The sequence below is a fragment of the Lactuca virosa genome, chromosome 9, assembly GCF_052849685.1.
Source record: "Lactuca virosa cultivar CGN04683 chromosome 9, Lactuca_virosa_CGN04683_v6, whole genome shotgun sequence".
In the NCBI taxonomy this organism is placed as follows: Eukaryota; Viridiplantae; Streptophyta; class Magnoliopsida; order Asterales; family Asteraceae; genus Lactuca; species Lactuca virosa.
In genome coordinates, this window is record NC_136434.1 from 47,851,364 (window position 1) to 47,869,855 (window position 18,492).

Consider the following 18,492-nt stretch of genomic DNA (forward strand, 5'->3'; position numbering starts at 1 on the left):
AACATTATTTGCATCAGTCTCCACACTATGATTTGGCGATTGATAGTAAATATCGAGATATGTATTTGTTTCCTCCTCCTCATCATCATCATTGTTTGGCTCAACAACCATCTTTTAAGTCGTCTTGGCAAAGGTTTCAACTTCTTCTTCTTGCATAAGAAAGTTTGCAACACATTATCGTTCCTTTTCTTATGTGGTGGTTCATTCACAATAGTTTCACGAATAACAACTCCTTTTGATCTTTTATTTGAAGGAGACTTTGGAATTTGAACATATTGGTGCTTTTTCTTTCCAATTTCGTGCGAAATACCAACAACGTCTTCAATATAACGAACATGATAAGGAATTGTAATCGAAGTTGTATATGCTAGCAATATAGGACCGGGCCTCGAAACAACTTGCAACATAGTCTCGAGAATTTGATAAATATAAGGAAATTCCGTTTGATTGATCATTACTTTTGGGATATGGAGTGTCGAAAAGGTGGCAACCTCTGCATCTCCATAAATCACAATACCAGCTTGTTCATAAGCTTTGGCTAAGATTAGACTCCAAAATCAAGCACTAGCAATCTTAGTTGCTTTCTACGTATGATTGATGTAAGTGGTAAATTCCTCCCATAAAATTGAAACACAATCCACTTTAATATTGTTGTAAATCCCATATAAAACCAAGTATAATCGTTAATTGACTTTATTCAATCAAGAGTTACGACCAGTAAGACACCTCAAGATAACCACAAAGAAAAAATATTCCACATGAAAGGAAGATTGGATTTCTTAAAATCACTTATGAGCTTGATAATCGACGTATAACCCATTTCATTCAACATTGTCAATACATGATCAGTGGATGGAGTTTCAAACTTTGAATCAAATTCTAAGTGAAGAATTTTAGCAAATGCTTTCTTCATCAAATTTTTCTTTCCTTTTTGCTCAATTTCAAAAGTAATTAGATCACGCGACCTGTTGTAACCAACAGAAGAACAAGCAATAGAAAACCAATTCATCAGAATTGTAGATGATGCTGTCAGAGCATAGTAAAGAATTGGATCGTTCAAACATTGAACCAACATTTGAAGACCTTATGGATACAATGTAACATCGGAATTGAACATCAGATTGTTGGATGGATCTTTAATTGAGGAGCATAGGTTTCCTGATCAACAGTTGATAACATAGCAACACGAGCCATTGGAGATAGATTGAAGGAAATTTCAGAAGAAGACATGAGAATTTGGGTTCTTTTGAGAGAATGACTTTCGAAGAAGAAGAGTAAATAGGTGAATTAACTGTCGTTTGTCAATTTAAATGATGAAATTGAACATATCGTATGTAACACCCACATTTTTTTGTTAAACATTACGTCGAAAAATCGTTATTTACGTTAGTTAATAATGTAAATTTTCTTATAAATAAATAAATAAAGATTTTTCTTACATGATGTGTGTTTATATAAATGTTATTTGTATATAAATAATATTTAAGTTACTTTTATAAAAGAATAAATAATCTATATGAAAGTTGTAGTAGTCGTGAATACGAACCCGTGAGTATAAAGACCAACAAAATCTAACGTCGTATGAAAAAATTATGAATTACGCAAGATCATTTAACTATACATTCTTTATAAAATGAAAAGAGATTATTTTTAGCCAAAATAAATGGAAAGAAATGAGAAAAAAACAGTGTTTCTTAATTTTTTTATTGGAAAAAAAATGTAAATAAGAGAAAAGATGATTATCAATAATTTTTCTTCTTAACTTTCTTCCTAAAATAATTGGATTTGGAGAAAAAGTAATACACTAAAATATTAAGCTTTCTTTTTTACGACTTTACATTTTAACATCACATAAAAAAAGTTATGTAACCTAATAATATAATAACTACTTGTGCTACCTACATTGTGCATCATCAAACAAATCTATTCCCCATCATTCTTTTGGAACTTTAAAACACAAAAATAAAATATATATTTTCATTCTTTTCACTTTGTTTTCTCACCTTGTGTTATTCCTCTCATTTCTTTGTTTATTAAACTCGGTATATAATGGTGTAAGAGTATATTTAACAACGCTTGGGGTTATTTTAAACAATTGACCGTCTAAAGTCTAAGGGGTGTTTGGGATAGCTTTTAGAATGACTTTTAACTTTTAACTTTTTCAAAAAGTCAAAAAGATGTTTGGGTAATAAAAAAGTTCTTTTTAAAATGACTTTCTGCATAGAGTAAAATGAGGGGGTTCAAAAAGTCACAAAAACCTGACTTTTTGTGATTTTTTATGATTTTACATGTAAAAGTTAAGCTAAAAGTCCTTTTGCTAATCCAAACACTTTTTAAAGAGCTTCTTTTACAAAAAGCCCTTCTACAAAAAGGACTTTTGATGTTTAAAAGCAATCCCAAACACCCCTTAAACCCCTACTCCTCTCTATAACCTGTACCTGCAATTTGCAAAGGGTTATTTCCATAAAAGACCCTATATTTTGATTTTTTTTCTTTTTAGACCTAAAATTTTTTTCTTTTCCGAAAAAGACCCAACTTTTTATATGTTACTTGTTATTTCAGACCCTAGCAGGTCACCAATAGGTAAATTAGATATTTTTGTTTCATAAAAGACCCTATATTTTGTAGTTGTTTCCATTTTAGACCTAAAATGTTTTTTTTTTTCAAAATAAACTCAACTTTAAAATTGGTTATAATCTTCAAGACCAAATATATAAGGTACTTCTTGACTACACCGAAAAAGAAAGTATATACATGTATACACTAAAAAGTGTTATCAAATCTATTATATTTTGAGCGAATATAACCTAAAAGAAATGCAAAATTTTATTTTTGTCTAAAAGATATAATTAAATTTTATCTTGGATATATATTATATCATTAAACTTGATATTTTGTTTATAGAAAATGTTATTATTACCGCTAATAAAAAGTTTAATGTTAGTTTGATATTTTTTGGTAACATGGATAATACATGGCTAAGAAGAATCTTTTAGCATAATAACAATTTTTTTTTATTTGTAGAAAAAAAAAATACCATATCATTTAACAAACTGTATACAAAAAGTTTGATGTTAGTTTGGACATATTTCCCTCTCTCACTTTTCTATATTATTTTTTTGGCCGAATTTTTTAATTAATTTTTTTAGAACAGTTAACAAACGCACTCACTATCATACTCCTAAACCAAAGCCATAAAATATTTTGTAGCATTAGCCAATTATTAAATAATATGTTATAATTATATCAAATAAATACATACAAATATTAATCATAAACATTCGTATTAGTTTTGTTTAGATATATGAGATTCAAGTTTAAGACTTCCTTAAAAAATGTTAACATCACATATGAATACATAAAACTATATTTTGGGAATGAAACCATTTGAGCATAAGTTGAAATCCAAATAACAAGAATGATACCGCACACTTAAATATCAAAATACAATGGTTGACATTATTAACAATGGTTGGAATGTGGTGAATGAGCAAAACGGACAAAACTATGAATTTTGTTGTAGAGAAAAGAAAATTGAATAGTTGACCTACTACCTCATTTTATTAATCTATCTTATGTATGCATTGTGTTTAGATCAATACATGGTGTTTGTATATCACTGTTATTGATTCTCAAGGATAATCATAATAATTACCAAAATAAAATTTAGGATTTTATTTTAATTTGAAAGGATATAATCACGTTTTTATGCATGAACGAAGTTAAGCTTCATTAAATCGGTGTAGTTAAGTATCTTATACAACTAGTGTTAAAGGTTGTAACCAATTTTAAAGTTGAGTTTATTTTGAAATAAAAAAAATCATTTTAGGTCTAAACTGGAAAAAAGTACAAAATTTAGGGTTTTTTATGAAATGAAAATACTTAATTTCTCTTTTGGTAACCTGCTACGGTCTAAAATAACAAGTAATAGGTAAAAGTTGGGTCTTTTTCGAAAAACAAAAAGTTTTAGGTTTAAAATGAAAAAAAATCAAAATATACGATCTTTGGAAATAACCCATTTGCAAACCGTGAAAAACCCTCAGCCCTCTCTCAGCTTCCTGCCTCTCTGTGCGCCTCCGCCTTCTCCATCCTCACCACTCTTCCGCCCTCATCAGTCGCCCCTCACCCTTGCTCCGCCCTTACTGCTCCCTGGTGTTGTCTACCGCCGTAAAGTTAGAAAGAGGTATTTTTTTCAACTTTTAATTTGGAAATCTATCATCCCTACTGCTATTTCGGCGGCTGCGCTTCTCGCTGGTGCTCCTGGCATCATGTAAATGACACCTCCTCTTTTTTTCATCTGTGTATGTTCCTTACTTCTTACTTTTTCCTTACTCCCTACTCAGGTAGGAGCAAAGCATCGGTCTGGTGTACAGGGGAATCCCCTCTTCCCTATCTTTTGGAACATATACCTGTTTTCGATTTGTGTTGAAGCTGTTCAGTTGTAAAAGATGGCTCAGACCACCGAGGTATAATAAATCAGTAACTCATTTAGCTTTCTTATTGACAATCAGTTTTGCATAGTTTCATGTGTTTCTCTTTGTTGCTGAATATAGTTTTCATTGATTTACCATATTATATATAAAAATTCTTGTGCATATGCATACTTTTATGAAGTGTGCTAGGCATAGTTGGTGCATAATGTTATTGTATATGAGATAGCAAGTGTAACTGGTACAAACTCTATAGTAAAGTACCATGGATAGAATGATGAGCTTAAATTTGCAATTAGCATAGAGTGTTAGACAAACAAGAAATTTTCAGATTCTTTATGCACCTCTGATTACAAGCGTATTGTTGCAGGGTGCGTCTGAGATTGTGGAGGGTGTAAGGTTCAGTTTCATGACTGATGAAGAGGTCAGGAAGCACAGTGTTTTAAAGATTACAAACCCTATTTTACTTGACAGTGTTGGAAGACCAATGCCAGGAGGATTGTATGATCCTTTGTTGGGCCCAATGGATGAACAAGCACCATGTAAGTCATGTGGGCAGCAGTCATTTCAATGCCCAGGGCATTGTGGTCACATTGATCTTGTTTCACCAGTATACAATCCATTGCTTTTTGATATGCTTTTCACTCTTATAAGAAAAACATGCTTCTTTTGTCGCCATTTTAGAGCAGGAAAAGAAGAGGTAAGATCATCAATTTGTAACATTCTTCTTCAATTTTGTTCCTGTATCTTATTGTCCTCATGTTGCATAGTTTCCTATTCTTTAGGTCAATGTTTGTACGTCTAAACTAATGAAGATAGCAAAAGGTGATGTTTCTGGGGCTAAAGATTATGTCATCAACAATTCAGATGCCAAAGACATTGATCTAGAGGACAATGATTTTAGGCATGGTTCAAGTTCCACATTACATTCTGGTTCACAAAGTGAAAGCCCTGAACAAACACAACATGATTTTTGGACATCTGTTCAATATATAGAAGCAAGGAATCTTTTGAAAGAATTTTTGGCTAACCCTAGCAAGTCTTGTAAAAATTGTGAAGCTAAAAACCCAAAGATCAGTAAACCTACATTTGGATCGTTCCGTATGGTTAGTTTTACTTCTCTTTCATGCCCTTACAAGTCATTTTGCATATTTTTCTTTAGTTAATGTTATGTAAATGAATGTTTTTTAGGAAATGACTGTTGCTGATGCGGAAAAGAACTATATGAAAGGTTATAAATTGGGAAGTATACAAGATGAGGAGTTAGAAGATGGGGAAGATGACAAGACTTCTGAGGTTATAAATGTCAATGAACTATCAGAAGATGAAAGAGTTGACACTGCTGGAACCAATTCATTTTCACCATCTTCATCTAACAAAAAGAAAATAAAGAAGAAAAAGTCAAAAGTGCCCTCTGACTTCAAAGAGCTGAAGAACAACTACACAGGCACTCTTTTACCATCTAGGGTACAAACCAAGACATAGTAATCTACAATCAAGATCTATGCCATACTAGATTCTAATTTCTTTATCAATTACAATTTCAGGTCATAAGTATAGTGAAAGATTTGTGGGAAAATGAAGCTGATCTTTGTGCATATCTATGCAATATTCAGCAAGAAAGGCTGACTGGATCTTTTAAAACTACTGGTTACACCATGTTCTTTTTAGAGGCCTTACTTGTTCCCCCTACAAAATTTCGTCCTGCTGCCAAAGCAGGTGATGCTGTAAGTATAACTTTTCTTATAAAGATATGCTACTTTAATGCTATTCTTTTTTAGTTTTTTATTTAAATACATGATTGGTGAAATACAGGTGATGGAGAATCCACAAACAGTGTTACTAGGAAAGGTGCTACAGTCAAATATATCATTGGGAAATGCTCATATCAACAAACTTGAAGGTTCCAAGATTGCTGATCGTTGGCGGGACCTACAACAGTCTGTAAATGTTCTATTTGACAGCAAAACTGCCACAAGTGAGTCTTTTTCTTTATCTTTTTATCTTGTTTCTTTGATATATTGACTAAAGTTGCATCTTTTTTATTTTTTTGTGGAAGATCCAAATCTGAAAAATGCGAATACTGGGATATGCCAGTTGCTTGAGAAGAAAGAGGGAATCTTTCGCCAAAAAATGATGGGCAAAAGAGTCAATTATGCATGTCGATCTGTCATTTCACCTGATCCTTATTTAGCTGTTAATGAAATCGGTGTTCCTCCTTATTTTGCCTTAAGGTTGACCTACCCCGAGGTAATTTTATTTTTACTCATGCACATAATATATTTATTACATCTTCATTAAAGATAACATTTTTTGATTAAATTGTTTTCAGAGAGTGACTCCTTGGAACGTTGTGAAACTAAGAGATTCCATTATTAATGGTTCTGATATTCATCCTGGAGCTACTCATTATGCTGATAAGGTGTGTTGATAGGATTCAATGATGACTAATTTTTTAATATAATCAATTAAAGAATTTCAATCTAATCTGGGGTCAACAGGTGTCAACTGTGAGACTACCTCAAAGCAAAAAGATGCGTATTTCTATATCTAGAAAGTTACCTTCTTCTAGAGGCACAGCTATACAATCCAAAAACAGCAGTGACTATGATTTTGAGGGTAAAATCGTCTATCGCCATTTACAAGATGGAGATATTGTCCTTGTGAATCGTCAGCCTACACTTCACAAGCCCAGTATTATGGCACATGTAGTTCGAGTATTAAAAGGGGAGAAAACTCTTCGTATGCATTATGCAAATTGCAGGTTAGAATCTTGTAATCCAGTTCTGTTAGTTATATTATATTATTTTATTGTTTTTAGGTTTCATGGTGTCAATTTTAAATTTCAGTTCTTACAATGCTGATTTTGATGGAGATGAAATGAATGTTCATTTACCACAAGATGAAATCTCACGTTCTGAAGCTTATAACATTGTGAATGCAAACAATCAGTATATAGTTCCAACAAGGGGAGATACTGTTAGAGGCTTAATCCAAGATCATATTGTCAGTTCTGTTCTTCTCACAATGAAAGATACATTTTTAAACCGTGACCAGTTCAATCAACTTCTTTATGCTTCTGGTGTGTTTAATGGAAGTAATGCAAGACATGGTAAAACTTCATTTACTGATAAAGGCTGCTTTGTGAAGCCTGTTCTTCCGGCTGTCTGGAAGCCAAAGCCTCTTTGGACAGGAAAACAGGTCATAAATTTTATATAATGACTCTATTCACTTTCTCAAACATATGTAAATCTTGAAATTTTTAAATCTTTTTGTTTGTGTTTTGTAGGTGATAACAGCGTTGTTAAATCATCTGACTAGAGGTTATACGCCTTGTATTGTTGATAACAAGGTGAAGATCCCAGAACAGTATTTTCAAGGAAAAGAGGATAAAAATAAAAAAAATAAAAAACGAAAGAAAGAGGTTGTGGAATTGAAAAATGAAATTGATGAAACAAGATTATTGATTTGGAAAAATGAGCTTGTGAGTGGTGTGATAGATAAAGCTCAATTTGGAAAGTATGGTTTGGTTCATACAGTACAAGAGTTATATGGACCAGACATTGCAGGACTTTTACTTGGAGCTTTTAGTCGATTATTCACTAATTATTTACAGGTATTTTATTATTCTATATAACTTATTATTATTATTATTATTATTATTATTATTATTATTATTATTATTATTATTATTATTATTATTATTCGTATTGGTTATTAATAATCTTATCTAATAATCATTCTACAGTTCCATGGATTTACATGTGGTTTAGATGACCTAATGGTGTCACCAGATTGTGACAAAGAAATGAAGATGGAACTTGAAGGTGAAGATGTAGGTGAAAAAGTTCATAGAAAATTTGTCAACTTGGAAAATCAAAAAACAGGTATATATATATACTTGGACAAATTTTTATAAATCATTAGGGTTTTTGCATTTGTTAATTTGCGAATTTATAGGGACAAGAGAGTTGCAATTGGAAACTGAGAAAATAATAAGAAGCAATGGAGCAACAGCATCTGCAAGTTTAGATAACCTCATGCAAACAGAGCTAAGAGATAAAGGTTCAATGATCAGCAAAAAATGGTTACCAAAAGGACTGATGAAACCCTTCCCACAAAACTGCATTTCTCTCATGACCATCAGTGGTGCCAAGGGTAGTTCGGTAAATTTCCAACAAATATCATTTTTACTCGGTCAACAAGAGTTAGAAGGGAAACGAGTGCCCCGAATGGTTTCCGGGAAGACTTTACCCAGCTTTTCACCTTGGGATTTCACCGCTCGGGCAGGCGGTTATATCATTGACCGGTTTTTGACCGGGCTCCGCCCACAAGAATACTATTTTCACTGCATGGCTGGGCGTGAAGGGTTGGTGGATACAGCTGTCAAAACTTCTAGAAGTGGGTATTTACAAAGGTGTCTTATTAAGAATCTTGAAAGCCTAAAAGTTTCATATGATTACACAGTTCGTGATGCTGATGGATCCATTGTTCAGTTTTATTATGGTGAAGATGGTGTCGATGTGCATCAAACTAGCTTTTTAAATAATGTTCAAGTTCTCAAAGCTAATCAAGAAATCGTCTGCCAAATGTTAAACGAACCACTTGAATTCAATTCTTACATTCAAGAATTACCACAAGGGATTCAAGATAAAGTTAAAAGTTATAAACAGAAGGGTAAAAAAGAGAAAGATGATTTATTGATGTTGGTAAGGCAAAAGTATTTGTCTAGTCTTGCACAGCCTGGCGAACCGGTTGGTGTCATTGCTGGTCAATCTGTTGGTGAACCTTCCACTCAGATGACGTAAGTTTTTCTTTTTTTAAATTATTAATTTTTTAAATTTGTATTTAAGTAAAGTTTGTTGCTATTTATTTTATGCAGATTGAATACTTTTCATCTTGCGGGACGTGGTGAGATGAATGTGACACTTGGTATTCCACGTTTACAGGAGATATTAATGACTGCTGCTGCTAACATCAAGACTCCTATCATAACATGTCCATTGCTTCAAGACAAATCAATGTCAGTTATTATCTTTTTTTTTTTAAATTTCTATAATAAGAATAATGTACTTATGTTTTTTTTTTTTTTTTTTACAGGGAAGATGCGGAGAGACTTGTGGAGAAAGTGAAGAAGCTTACTGTTGCAGAACTTATGCAGAGTGTACAAGTCTCAAAGTTACCACTTGTGATACATAATAATCGTCCGTGTAGGATCTATAAGCTTATGGTGAAGCTGAAACAACCGAGACATGTGTCACTACATAACTGTCAGGAAACACTTAGGAATGTTTTTCTAAGGGCATTGGAGGATGCCATTGAAAGACATGTGGTTTTGCTGTCTAGAATTAATGGAATCAAAAGTGTTCGGAGTTCAAAAACGGAACGTTCAGGGGAAGATGATGATGCTTCTGTTGATGATGGTGGTGATCATGATGGTGGTGGTGATGATGGTGATGATGACGATGATGATGACAGAGATGAAACAGCTGATGATCTTGGATCAGAGTATACTAAAAGAAAACGACAAAATACAGATTCAGTTGAATACGAAGATGGTTCTGAAGAGGAAGATGAAGAAGAGGAAGCATCCTCGGATGTTGATGAAAATGGAGGTGCTGACGTGGCGAATGCTGATATGGCAACCGGAACCGATGATGAAACAGAAGAACAAGAACAAGAACCAGAAGAAGAAGAAGGTGATGCAGACAAAGCAAGCTCTAAACCCACTGAAGAATTTGTGGAGAGAAAATTCGATAGGTCAATATTCGTTCAAGTCAAAGACATGAGTCTTGAAGTCCATTTTAGATTCACAAACGAACCAGAGATTTTGCTAGCAGAGGTAAAAACGTAAATTACACAAAAATATTCATATTTAATATTTGAGCTAATTTGTTTGTATTGTATTGCAGGTTGCACAGAAGGCTGCAAAAAAGGTATACATCAAAGGATCTGGAAAACTGGACCAGTGCCAGCCTGTGAAGTACAGTGTAAACGTGAAACAAGTCTGTTGGAATCAAAAACACATGGAGACAGCAAAAGACAAAATGTGTGCATTGCAGGCTTCAGGAGTAGAGCTTCCTGCGTTTTGGGATATGGAAGATGAGCTTGATGTGGACCATGTTTATTCCAACAACATACACACCATGCTCAACACCTATGGAGTTGAAGCTGCAAGAACAGGGATTATTTTGGAGATGAAGAATGTGTTTGGGAGTTATGGGGTGGAGATTGATTACAGGCATTTAAGTCTCATTGCTGATCACATGACTCATTCTGGAGGCTATCGCCCAATGAGTAGATTCGGGAGTATATCGGAATCCGTGTCTCCCTTCTTGAAGATGTCCTTTGAGACTGCGAGTAAGTTTATTGTTGAGGCGGCTTCTCATGGGATGATGGATAATTTGGAGACACCAACGGCTAGGATTTGTCTTGGTTTGCCTGTTAAAGTTGGTACTGGCTCTATGGAGTTGATGCAGAAACTTGATATATAAATTGATTTTTGTAAGGGTATTTTTGGTATTTACCCCCATCACATATACCAAAACAATTTTGAACTAGTCCCCATTGTGTTTTTCAAGTTTGTTGTCATTCATTTCACATGATTTTGGGATTACCATCAATGTTGTAATTGTTTGAAATTATATTAATACAAGTGTTTGCGAAATTCAAACTGTAATGAAATAACAAACATATTAAAAACACAAACTGATTTTTCAACTCTTCTATTTCTTTGATACAGAAACTAAACATGCACAAACAAATACCCAAAGTAAAGTTTTTTTTTTTTTTTTTTTCCCACATAAATCTGTTTAATAAGTGTAAAATATATATATATATATATATATATATATATATATATATATATATATATATATTTTATAGTTTATACTAGTCACTGCTTTTTATCAAGTTCACCATTGGTGGTCCTTGATGGGGCCACCTTGGAAGGGTTGGAACGTTCTGCCTGAGAGAACTGAATCATGATCTGCATCAAGACTGTAACGACACCCAAACAAACCCCTGTCACCAAAAACCCCTTCCATGAAGAGAAAAGATTAGACCACTGCAAGAATTTCAATGTCCCAAAAACAAGCAAGGATGCCCAACATACAACCACCTGTTCATTCATACATACACAAAACCTATATAAGCATTTGTGATTTACCTTATTTATTTATTTAGTTATTAATTAATATTCTTTTTCTTACCATGAGAGACTTTACAGGGCGCCCGATGTTATGGAGTTCTGAATCAGGGAAGGAATCGTTTGATTTATGCTTGTCTAATAATTCATCCTGGACAAAAGCAAAACATAATAATGACTTAATGTGTTAAGCCAAAATAATAATAATAATAATAAGAAAAAATCTCATAAAGTCTGCACCTTTGCAACAAATAAATCTTTACACCATTGAGCTACAGCTTCATCTGTTTCTGGCAAATCTTTCATCAAATACCTCTTCACTTTCACATGAACCTGCAACAAAGAAAAAAAAAAAATCAAACCATTTACACACCAAATATCAAATTTATTACAGATCTTATTATTTGGAAATTTATTATTAATAATAGTACCACAGAAGGTTGGCCCTTAAAGAGCCTCAACATTGTTGGTGGAGTTGAGGTTTTTGGAATAGCAACAGTCATATCATAGATAGCTGGAACAAACGATCGCATGTGACTTACAGACGTTACAAAACCCTAAAACCAAAAAAAGGAAACAATCAATGAATGAATGAATGACTGAAAGTGGAAAGTGACTTAATATTACCTTTGTTCTTGGAATGAGGACATTTCTAGGTACAGGTAAGCCATTTGAAGATGCATATTCTTGAGCTGCTAAAAGTTTTGCTTGTGTAAATCTTGTTCCCTCCACAAAAAGAGCCAACCAAAAGGGTAGTGGGTAGTCTTTTAATCGTTCAAGACCAAACTGTTGAAACACATTCGGAAAAGCAAAGCATGTTAAATTTTTAGGTTTGACTAAAAAAAGTCAATGAATTAGGGGATACCTTTAGGGTACTTTCATCCTTAGCCCAACTTCTTTCAAGAAAAAGATACTCTGAAAACCACATTGACCAACCTATCACCTGCAGATATATATATATATATATATATATATATATATATATATATATATATATATATTCAACCGCGTAATTGTAAATAAACTTAAGCATATAAACAAAACACAAACTTTCTAAATTTGGTCACATTTCGCGATTATAATCCATAAAGTTATAAATATTCGCCTTCCAAATATACCCTTTTTACCTTTTGAATATCAAACCTAATGCTTAATAACTTCAAATTTAACAAGATTTTTTTGTCACAATGCCATCAAAGAAGTCTCTGTTTACAACATTTTTGCACAGTTTACAGTATTTATACAAAATAAACATATTCAAATCAGTGTTAAAGTTCAGAGTAGTTTGTTTTACGAAATCCATAAGGGGGCATTGAAGTGAAATTGAGGAAGTATTATGAGAATACAAAAAAGCGCGTATACAACATTATCATTAATTTAAAAACTTAACATGTTTGTTTCATAAGATTGCAATTTTAAATACTTACAGGAAGGAATTTTGATGACTTTTTCATGACAGCTAACGTGCTACCAAGGCATCCAGATCGCTGTCACAGAACAATCCAATGAACATGAGTAAGTCATGTTTCAAAAATCTTGTAACTTTTTTTTTTTTTTTTTTTTTTAAAGTAATCTTTTAGCCCTATAATGCTGCTTTTAAAAAGTGTATAAGAAAGTAGAGAACACAAAAACAATGAGAATATTTAATAATGAATCACCTGTGCAAACACCCATCCGATAAGCCAATCAATATCACTCTTGTGATTAGCTATAACAAGAGCATGTTCCTTACCTGTAAATATAATTAGTATATATAGAAGAAATTTATTATTCATTCAGACCAAATAAGATACAACACATGAGAAAGTATAGGTAATTAGGTATGTTCTTACCCATCATTTCTAATGTCTCAGGATCTGTGTACAATTGAACCTGTGGGAATCAGTGTTAGAAAAGTAGACTAAAACACATCAAAATGCATGGGGTTTTCAATAGAAGAGAAACAATCTGAAAGACAGATTTGAGAAAACTAAAAAGGAGAAACAACTAAATATCATGAAGCCCTAAGTAACCCTTTTTTTTTTTTTTTTTTTTTTTTTATCAACTTGGCGAAATAAACGATTGTAAAAATATTAATAAAATGGTTCAAAAATCACTGAAAGTTAGTAGATCATCACCTTAACTCCTGCCCACCAATCAACTATCCACACAAGTTCAAGCCACAACAGCTCCGCCACCATTCTGTTAATCCTTCTGTATGTGTTCTTCGAAAACGGCCGAACAACCACGAAAAGTATCGCCTAAAAACCCACGATAACAATAAAACACAGTGAAATTCAACATTGGAAGATAAATGAACCTTCGTGATGACATCGATATGATAAAAAAATCCTAATTATAATTGCCGCGATCCTAGTCGAAAGGAATTACACAATTGAGCACATCTCTAGAAGAATTTAGATAACATGATCCAGAAACATTATACACACATACAAACAGAAATTAGTAACGAATGATACACCTGAATGAGATTGACGATTAGGCCGGAGACGAAGAAGAAGACGCCGAGAGGGACGATAACAGCTGCTGCTGCCACCGCCATTGCTGAAGAGCACCGTTAACAGAATCTATGTAGATTGGCAGGAGTGGGTGGGTGTATGCGATAGAGAGAGATGCAAAGAGGTTTCGGATGATTTAAAGAGGACGGAGAGAGTGATGGATATGGATTATGGAAGAAAGAGAGCTGCAATTCTTAGAAGCAGAAGATTACTGGTGTCGAAATGTACACTTTTCTATTAATGCCCCTTTAAGTTTAAAATATGCTGCATATCAAGTCCTTCATTTTTCGATTTTGTACAATAGTATACTATTTACGTTTTTGTTTTTGTTGTATATGTTTTTAATATAGGAGTAATGAATTTTACTTAACAACAAATTTATAATTAAATTATATTCGGCAATACTATTTTCTCTTTGCAAGGCTTGGATGAAAACTTCCAAGTAAAAAAAAATTAAGTAAGACTTATGTTTTTTTTATTCTTTTCGTAATGTTTTAACTAATAATATAAACTTTAATAAAGTTCTATAGTTGTTGACCAAAATGAATATAGATAAAGAAACTTATGAATTAAAGTAGCATTCTTGATCTACCAAAAACATGTAAACATACACAAACGAAAAGTCAAAATATTATGTAATTTTTAATGTTTCATTTCTTTCTCGAAATGTGCATTGTCAATTGAGATCAATAAAATCATAATAACAAAGGACATTTGATCCAACGGTATTAAGCGTTAACATAAATGTGTATCTCAACTAAATATTTATGTTCAACTCATGTTTAAAATGAAAGAGACAGATTTAAAAAATCATAATTACGTATGTGCGTGAGCTAACGTTCTTAAAAAATAAAATCATAACGACTTTTGTGTTATAGTACAAATAAATGTGCATATATATATATATTAAGATCCTAATTTTTGTTTACCATGATCCTTTTTTATATCTTCTTTAAAAAAAAAAGAACAATTCCATTGAGTTAGGTTGAAGGTTGGCATACCACTTTTACCGAACTTCTTTATTTCATTCTATAAAGAGGTCCGACATTTCTATCTGGACAATATTTTTTGTGTTATCTTAACAATTCATTTGGATCTATCAAATTTAAATGTATCATAAATTTGTGAAATTGGTTTTTAAATACTAAGACACCCGTATAAAGACCAATGTTAAGTAACACATGGCGTCTAAAACAATGAATGACCACGGAAGTTGTTAAAATTCGAAATATAGCCCAACTTAATTTATAAATTTACTTAATACACTTATTCGAGATGAAATTACATGTCATTAAGGTTTTGTCACACAATACAATATTACCTTTTGGTTTCAAATTGTTAAAAAAATTATATCAGGCTAGTTTATAACTTTAGGGCTGTGAAGTTTAGATTATTTACAAACACAAATTTACTTTATTTACGAAAATACGGGATGTGGTAGTTTGAGATACTGATTATTACTCACGTATAAAATAGCCTCACAAAATGACAAAAGCTACCCTTATTCTGATGTTTAGGTTTTCGACAAGGAAAGGAATAAACTGCTATAATATGTTAAAGCAAGGAGGCCAACTGAAAATATATACAGTTCGGCTTTTAGCAAGTAAATACTAATTTAATGGAAATAAATGCGGGCGGTGTTCACTATGAAAAGCTTTTATCCGGTGCACCAAGAAATTCAAACTCTTTATCTCAAAAATAAATACCTTTATATGTATATAGAATAAGTTACATAAATTGTTTTTATGGTTTGGTAAAATTACAGGTTGTGCCCCTCTTTCCTTTTATTCAGAAATGTTCAAAAAAGACTATCGAAGTTTTGGTTGTTTAAAAAATATCATCCAACTAAGGGTGTTGTATAAAAAATACCAATAAAGTATACATTTTGTTCACATCCCACCTTATGGTAACCGGTTCTTATGGGTTACTTGATGAGTAGGATTAAAAAATTGGTGAGTTGGCCTAAAATTAATGACATGACATTTATGTGTATTTCTTTAAATCGAATTAGGGCTTTTGCTCATAATAAGGGACGAGCACTCCTAGGTTTCTTCTCTTGCATCGTCTTCTTCTTCAGCATTTGTGATGGCTTCATCTTGTTCTGCCAAATCCACAATCTCATCCTCAAGCTCAAACGTTTCAAAGACAAATAAGATGGTTGATGATGCATACCCTTGTGGTTGTGGGTTCCCATCGCAAATTTGAACTTCAACAATTAAGAGGAATCATGGGAAATTTTTTAGGGTTTGTCCCAACCGACTGGTGAGTTATCATGCCTTTTGTATACATACTTCCTTAGTTAATGTCGTTTTCCCTCTTTGGTTGGTTAATTAATTGATTTATTTTTTCTGCATATGAAGGATCCAAAACCTACCAAATTGTTCTCTTTGGAAATGGGTTGATGACGATGAAGGACTAAGAAACAAGAATAAGAGAGATTAAACAGAAATAAAAGTAGATTCCATTGAAGTGAGGATATCAATTTTGGAAAAAGATTTCAATGAGCACAAGGGATGGCAAATAAGGAATATATTATTTTAAGTAAGGAGTTGGCACAAATGAGTAGGAAATTACGATTTCAGAAGTGGTTCATAATCATGCTTTTTGTTGTGTTTTTAATGAAATTAATGATGTGGTATATATGTTTAAGCCTTTGCAATGTACTTTTTTTTAGTATGTATGGTAAGTTGTAGTTTTACTTTGATTTTAACAATGTTTAGAAGAAATATCAATGTACTTTTAGTATATACTTGTATTGAATGATACAAAACCCTATGCAATCCCTCACAAATGGCTGTTATAACTTGTGTTATCAAGATATAGTAACGTACTTTCTTATTTAAAACAAAAAAACAACAAATTGAAAGTATGTTGCTATTTCAGAAATGGAATAAATGGTATATTCAACATACTTTCTTAACCATTTTCTACTTTTTTTTTTCATGATTTGCCCTTCTCCTTTTTTTGTTTGTTATTAAGTGAAGTCTTAGCACTTAAATGCAGTAATTATTTCACTTAATGAGAAACAAAGTTACAACAGAAGTTGGAAACAGGTAGGGATGCGCAAAAACCAAACCGAAACCGAAAAACCGAAAAAAACCGACATAACCGAAACCGAAAAACCGAAACCAAAGCAATAACCGATGGTTTAGGTTTGAATTTTTTGGTTTCGGTTTGAATTTTACAAAAACCGAAAAATAACGGTTTGGTTCGGTTTTGACGTATAAAACCGTCCATAAAAACCGAACCGACCCACATATATATTATTTATTATGTTTTAAACTTTTAGTTTTAGACTTTAGACTTTATCCCTTTAGTATTTTATGTTTATTTTCAACAAACTGTTAATGATGTTAAACTTTGATCTTTAGAAAACTTTTATGCTTTTAGAATACTAGAATCCGTACTCTTTATTTTAGTATATTTGAAGTAGATACAGTACTATTTATCGCAACGTACTTTCACTAGGTTTTGAACCCAAAAAACTAGGCAAAAAAAGGAGCTCATAAACCCACGGTCTAGAACCGAAAACCCATAAACCCAACCCGGAAAACCAAAAAACCGAACCATGCAAAAACCGAACCTATATATAGGTTTAAAAACCGAAAATCCGACTTTCTACGGTTTGGTTTGGTTTTAGCCAATAACCAACCCAAACCGACCCATGCTCATCCCTAGAAACAGGTGCAATTTCGAAACATGTGTAGTAGGGTTAGTTTGGGGTCCCTTAGTTTGATAACAGTTATGTGCAATATTGTATGAAAATGACAACTATTTTTTTAACATCACAATTCATGATCATAATGAAGCTTCCATTAACAAGGGATTGTATCAGATCAAAGTAAAAAACGAATAAGGGCAGTTTGGTCCAAACTTTTAAAATCACTACTTTTTTTACCAACAAAATAGTATATAGGGCCAGTTTGGTAAAAAAAAACTATTAAAATCTATACTTTTTTAACCATACAACGGAATATAAAACATTAGATGTACAAACAATTTAAAGGGAATAAACAGTAAATGATATGAGTTATTGTCACTGTAGCGCAACAAACTTCTCATTTTTGTTTTAAAAGGTCCCTAATATATATTTTTTTAGCTTTCTAAGGGTATAAAGTCTTTATTAACCTGCTAAAAAGGTCATTGAACTTTTTTTTTGTCCGGTTTCACCGGTAAAATAAGATGACGTGGCTATATCAAAATTTGTTATATAGACTTTAACCTTAAAAAACACCGTTCTTTTTTTTTTCTTTCTTTTTCCTATCTTCCCCGGCTTTTCTGGTTGCCTTACATCTTCTCCATCCCATTCTGCTACTTCGTCAGACGATCTAAAGACCGGCCCGCGCTCCAGTCGATTGACTCTGCGCTGCCGTTTGTTTTTTCCCGCTGCTATCTCGCCACCTCAACACCGGCGCTG

General features: G+C 32.7%; 2 protein-coding genes across 3 annotated transcripts; one reads left to right on the forward strand and one right to left on the reverse strand.

The window, feature by feature from the left end:
- Window positions 1-4,020: 4,020 nt before the first annotated feature.
- NRPA1 (nuclear RNA polymerase A1) lies at window positions 4,021-11,097 on the forward strand. Of its 2 annotated transcripts, none has more exons than XM_079071232.1 (17): window positions 4,021-4,270; window positions 4,344-4,466; window positions 4,801-5,130; window positions 5,216-5,536; window positions 5,622-5,897; window positions 5,978-6,157; window positions 6,246-6,408; window positions 6,490-6,680; window positions 6,763-6,852; window positions 6,932-7,194; window positions 7,280-7,631; window positions 7,720-8,046; window positions 8,179-8,317; window positions 8,391-9,234; window positions 9,313-9,453; window positions 9,531-10,272; window positions 10,343-11,097. In XM_079071232.1, exons 2-17 carry the CDS (start codon window positions 4,449-4,451, stop codon window positions 10,922-10,924), a joined length of 4,959 nt encoding a protein of 1,652 aa, XP_078927358.1. In that variant the 5' UTR covers window positions 4,021-4,270; window positions 4,344-4,448; the 3' UTR covers window positions 10,925-11,097. The 2 variants fall into 2 exon arrangements, with proteins under 2 accessions (XP_078927358.1, XP_078927357.1); XM_079071231.1 differs by having other exon boundaries at window positions 4,021-4,183.
- Window positions 11,098-11,217: 120 nt separating this feature from the next.
- On the reverse strand, window positions 11,218-14,267 carry LOC145137089 (1-acyl-sn-glycerol-3-phosphate acyltransferase 2-like). Its single transcript, XM_079071233.1, has 11 exons — window positions 14,039-14,267; window positions 13,695-13,817; window positions 13,410-13,449; window positions 13,236-13,309; window positions 13,005-13,064; window positions 12,443-12,520; window positions 12,205-12,363; window positions 12,009-12,134; window positions 11,818-11,910; window positions 11,642-11,728; window positions 11,218-11,550 (listed from the first exon to the last, which is right to left on the reverse strand). Exons 1-11 carry the CDS (start codon window positions 14,117-14,119, stop codon window positions 11,326-11,328), a joined length of 1,146 nt encoding a protein of 381 aa, XP_078927359.1. The 5' UTR covers window positions 14,120-14,267; the 3' UTR covers window positions 11,218-11,325.
- Window positions 14,268-18,492: the final 4,225 nt, after the last annotated feature.

Bases quoted from the DNA above. Each gene is read 5' to 3' on its own strand.
- NRPA1 (XM_079071232.1), top strand. The intron at 5,131-5,215 runs GTAAGATCATCA...CCTATTCTTTAG, and splicing joins TTAGAGCAGGAAAAGAAGAG to GTCAATGTTTGTACGTCTAA. The intron at 7,195-7,279 runs GTTAGAATCTTG...TTTAAATTTCAG, and splicing joins ATGCATTATGCAAATTGCAG to TTCTTACAATGCTGATTTTG.
- LOC145137089 (XM_079071233.1), bottom strand. From the start codon at position 14,119: ATGGCGGTGGCAGCAGCAGCTGTTATCGTCCCTCTCGGCGTCTTCTTC. The intron at 13,310-13,409 runs GTAAGAACATAC...TTATATTTACAG, and splicing joins TGAGACATTAGAAATGATGG to GTAAGGAACATGCTCTTGTT. The intron at 12,135-12,204 runs GTAATATTAAGT...TTTTGGTTTTAG, and splicing joins TCCTCATTCCAAGAACAAAG to GGTTTTGTAACGTCTGTAAG.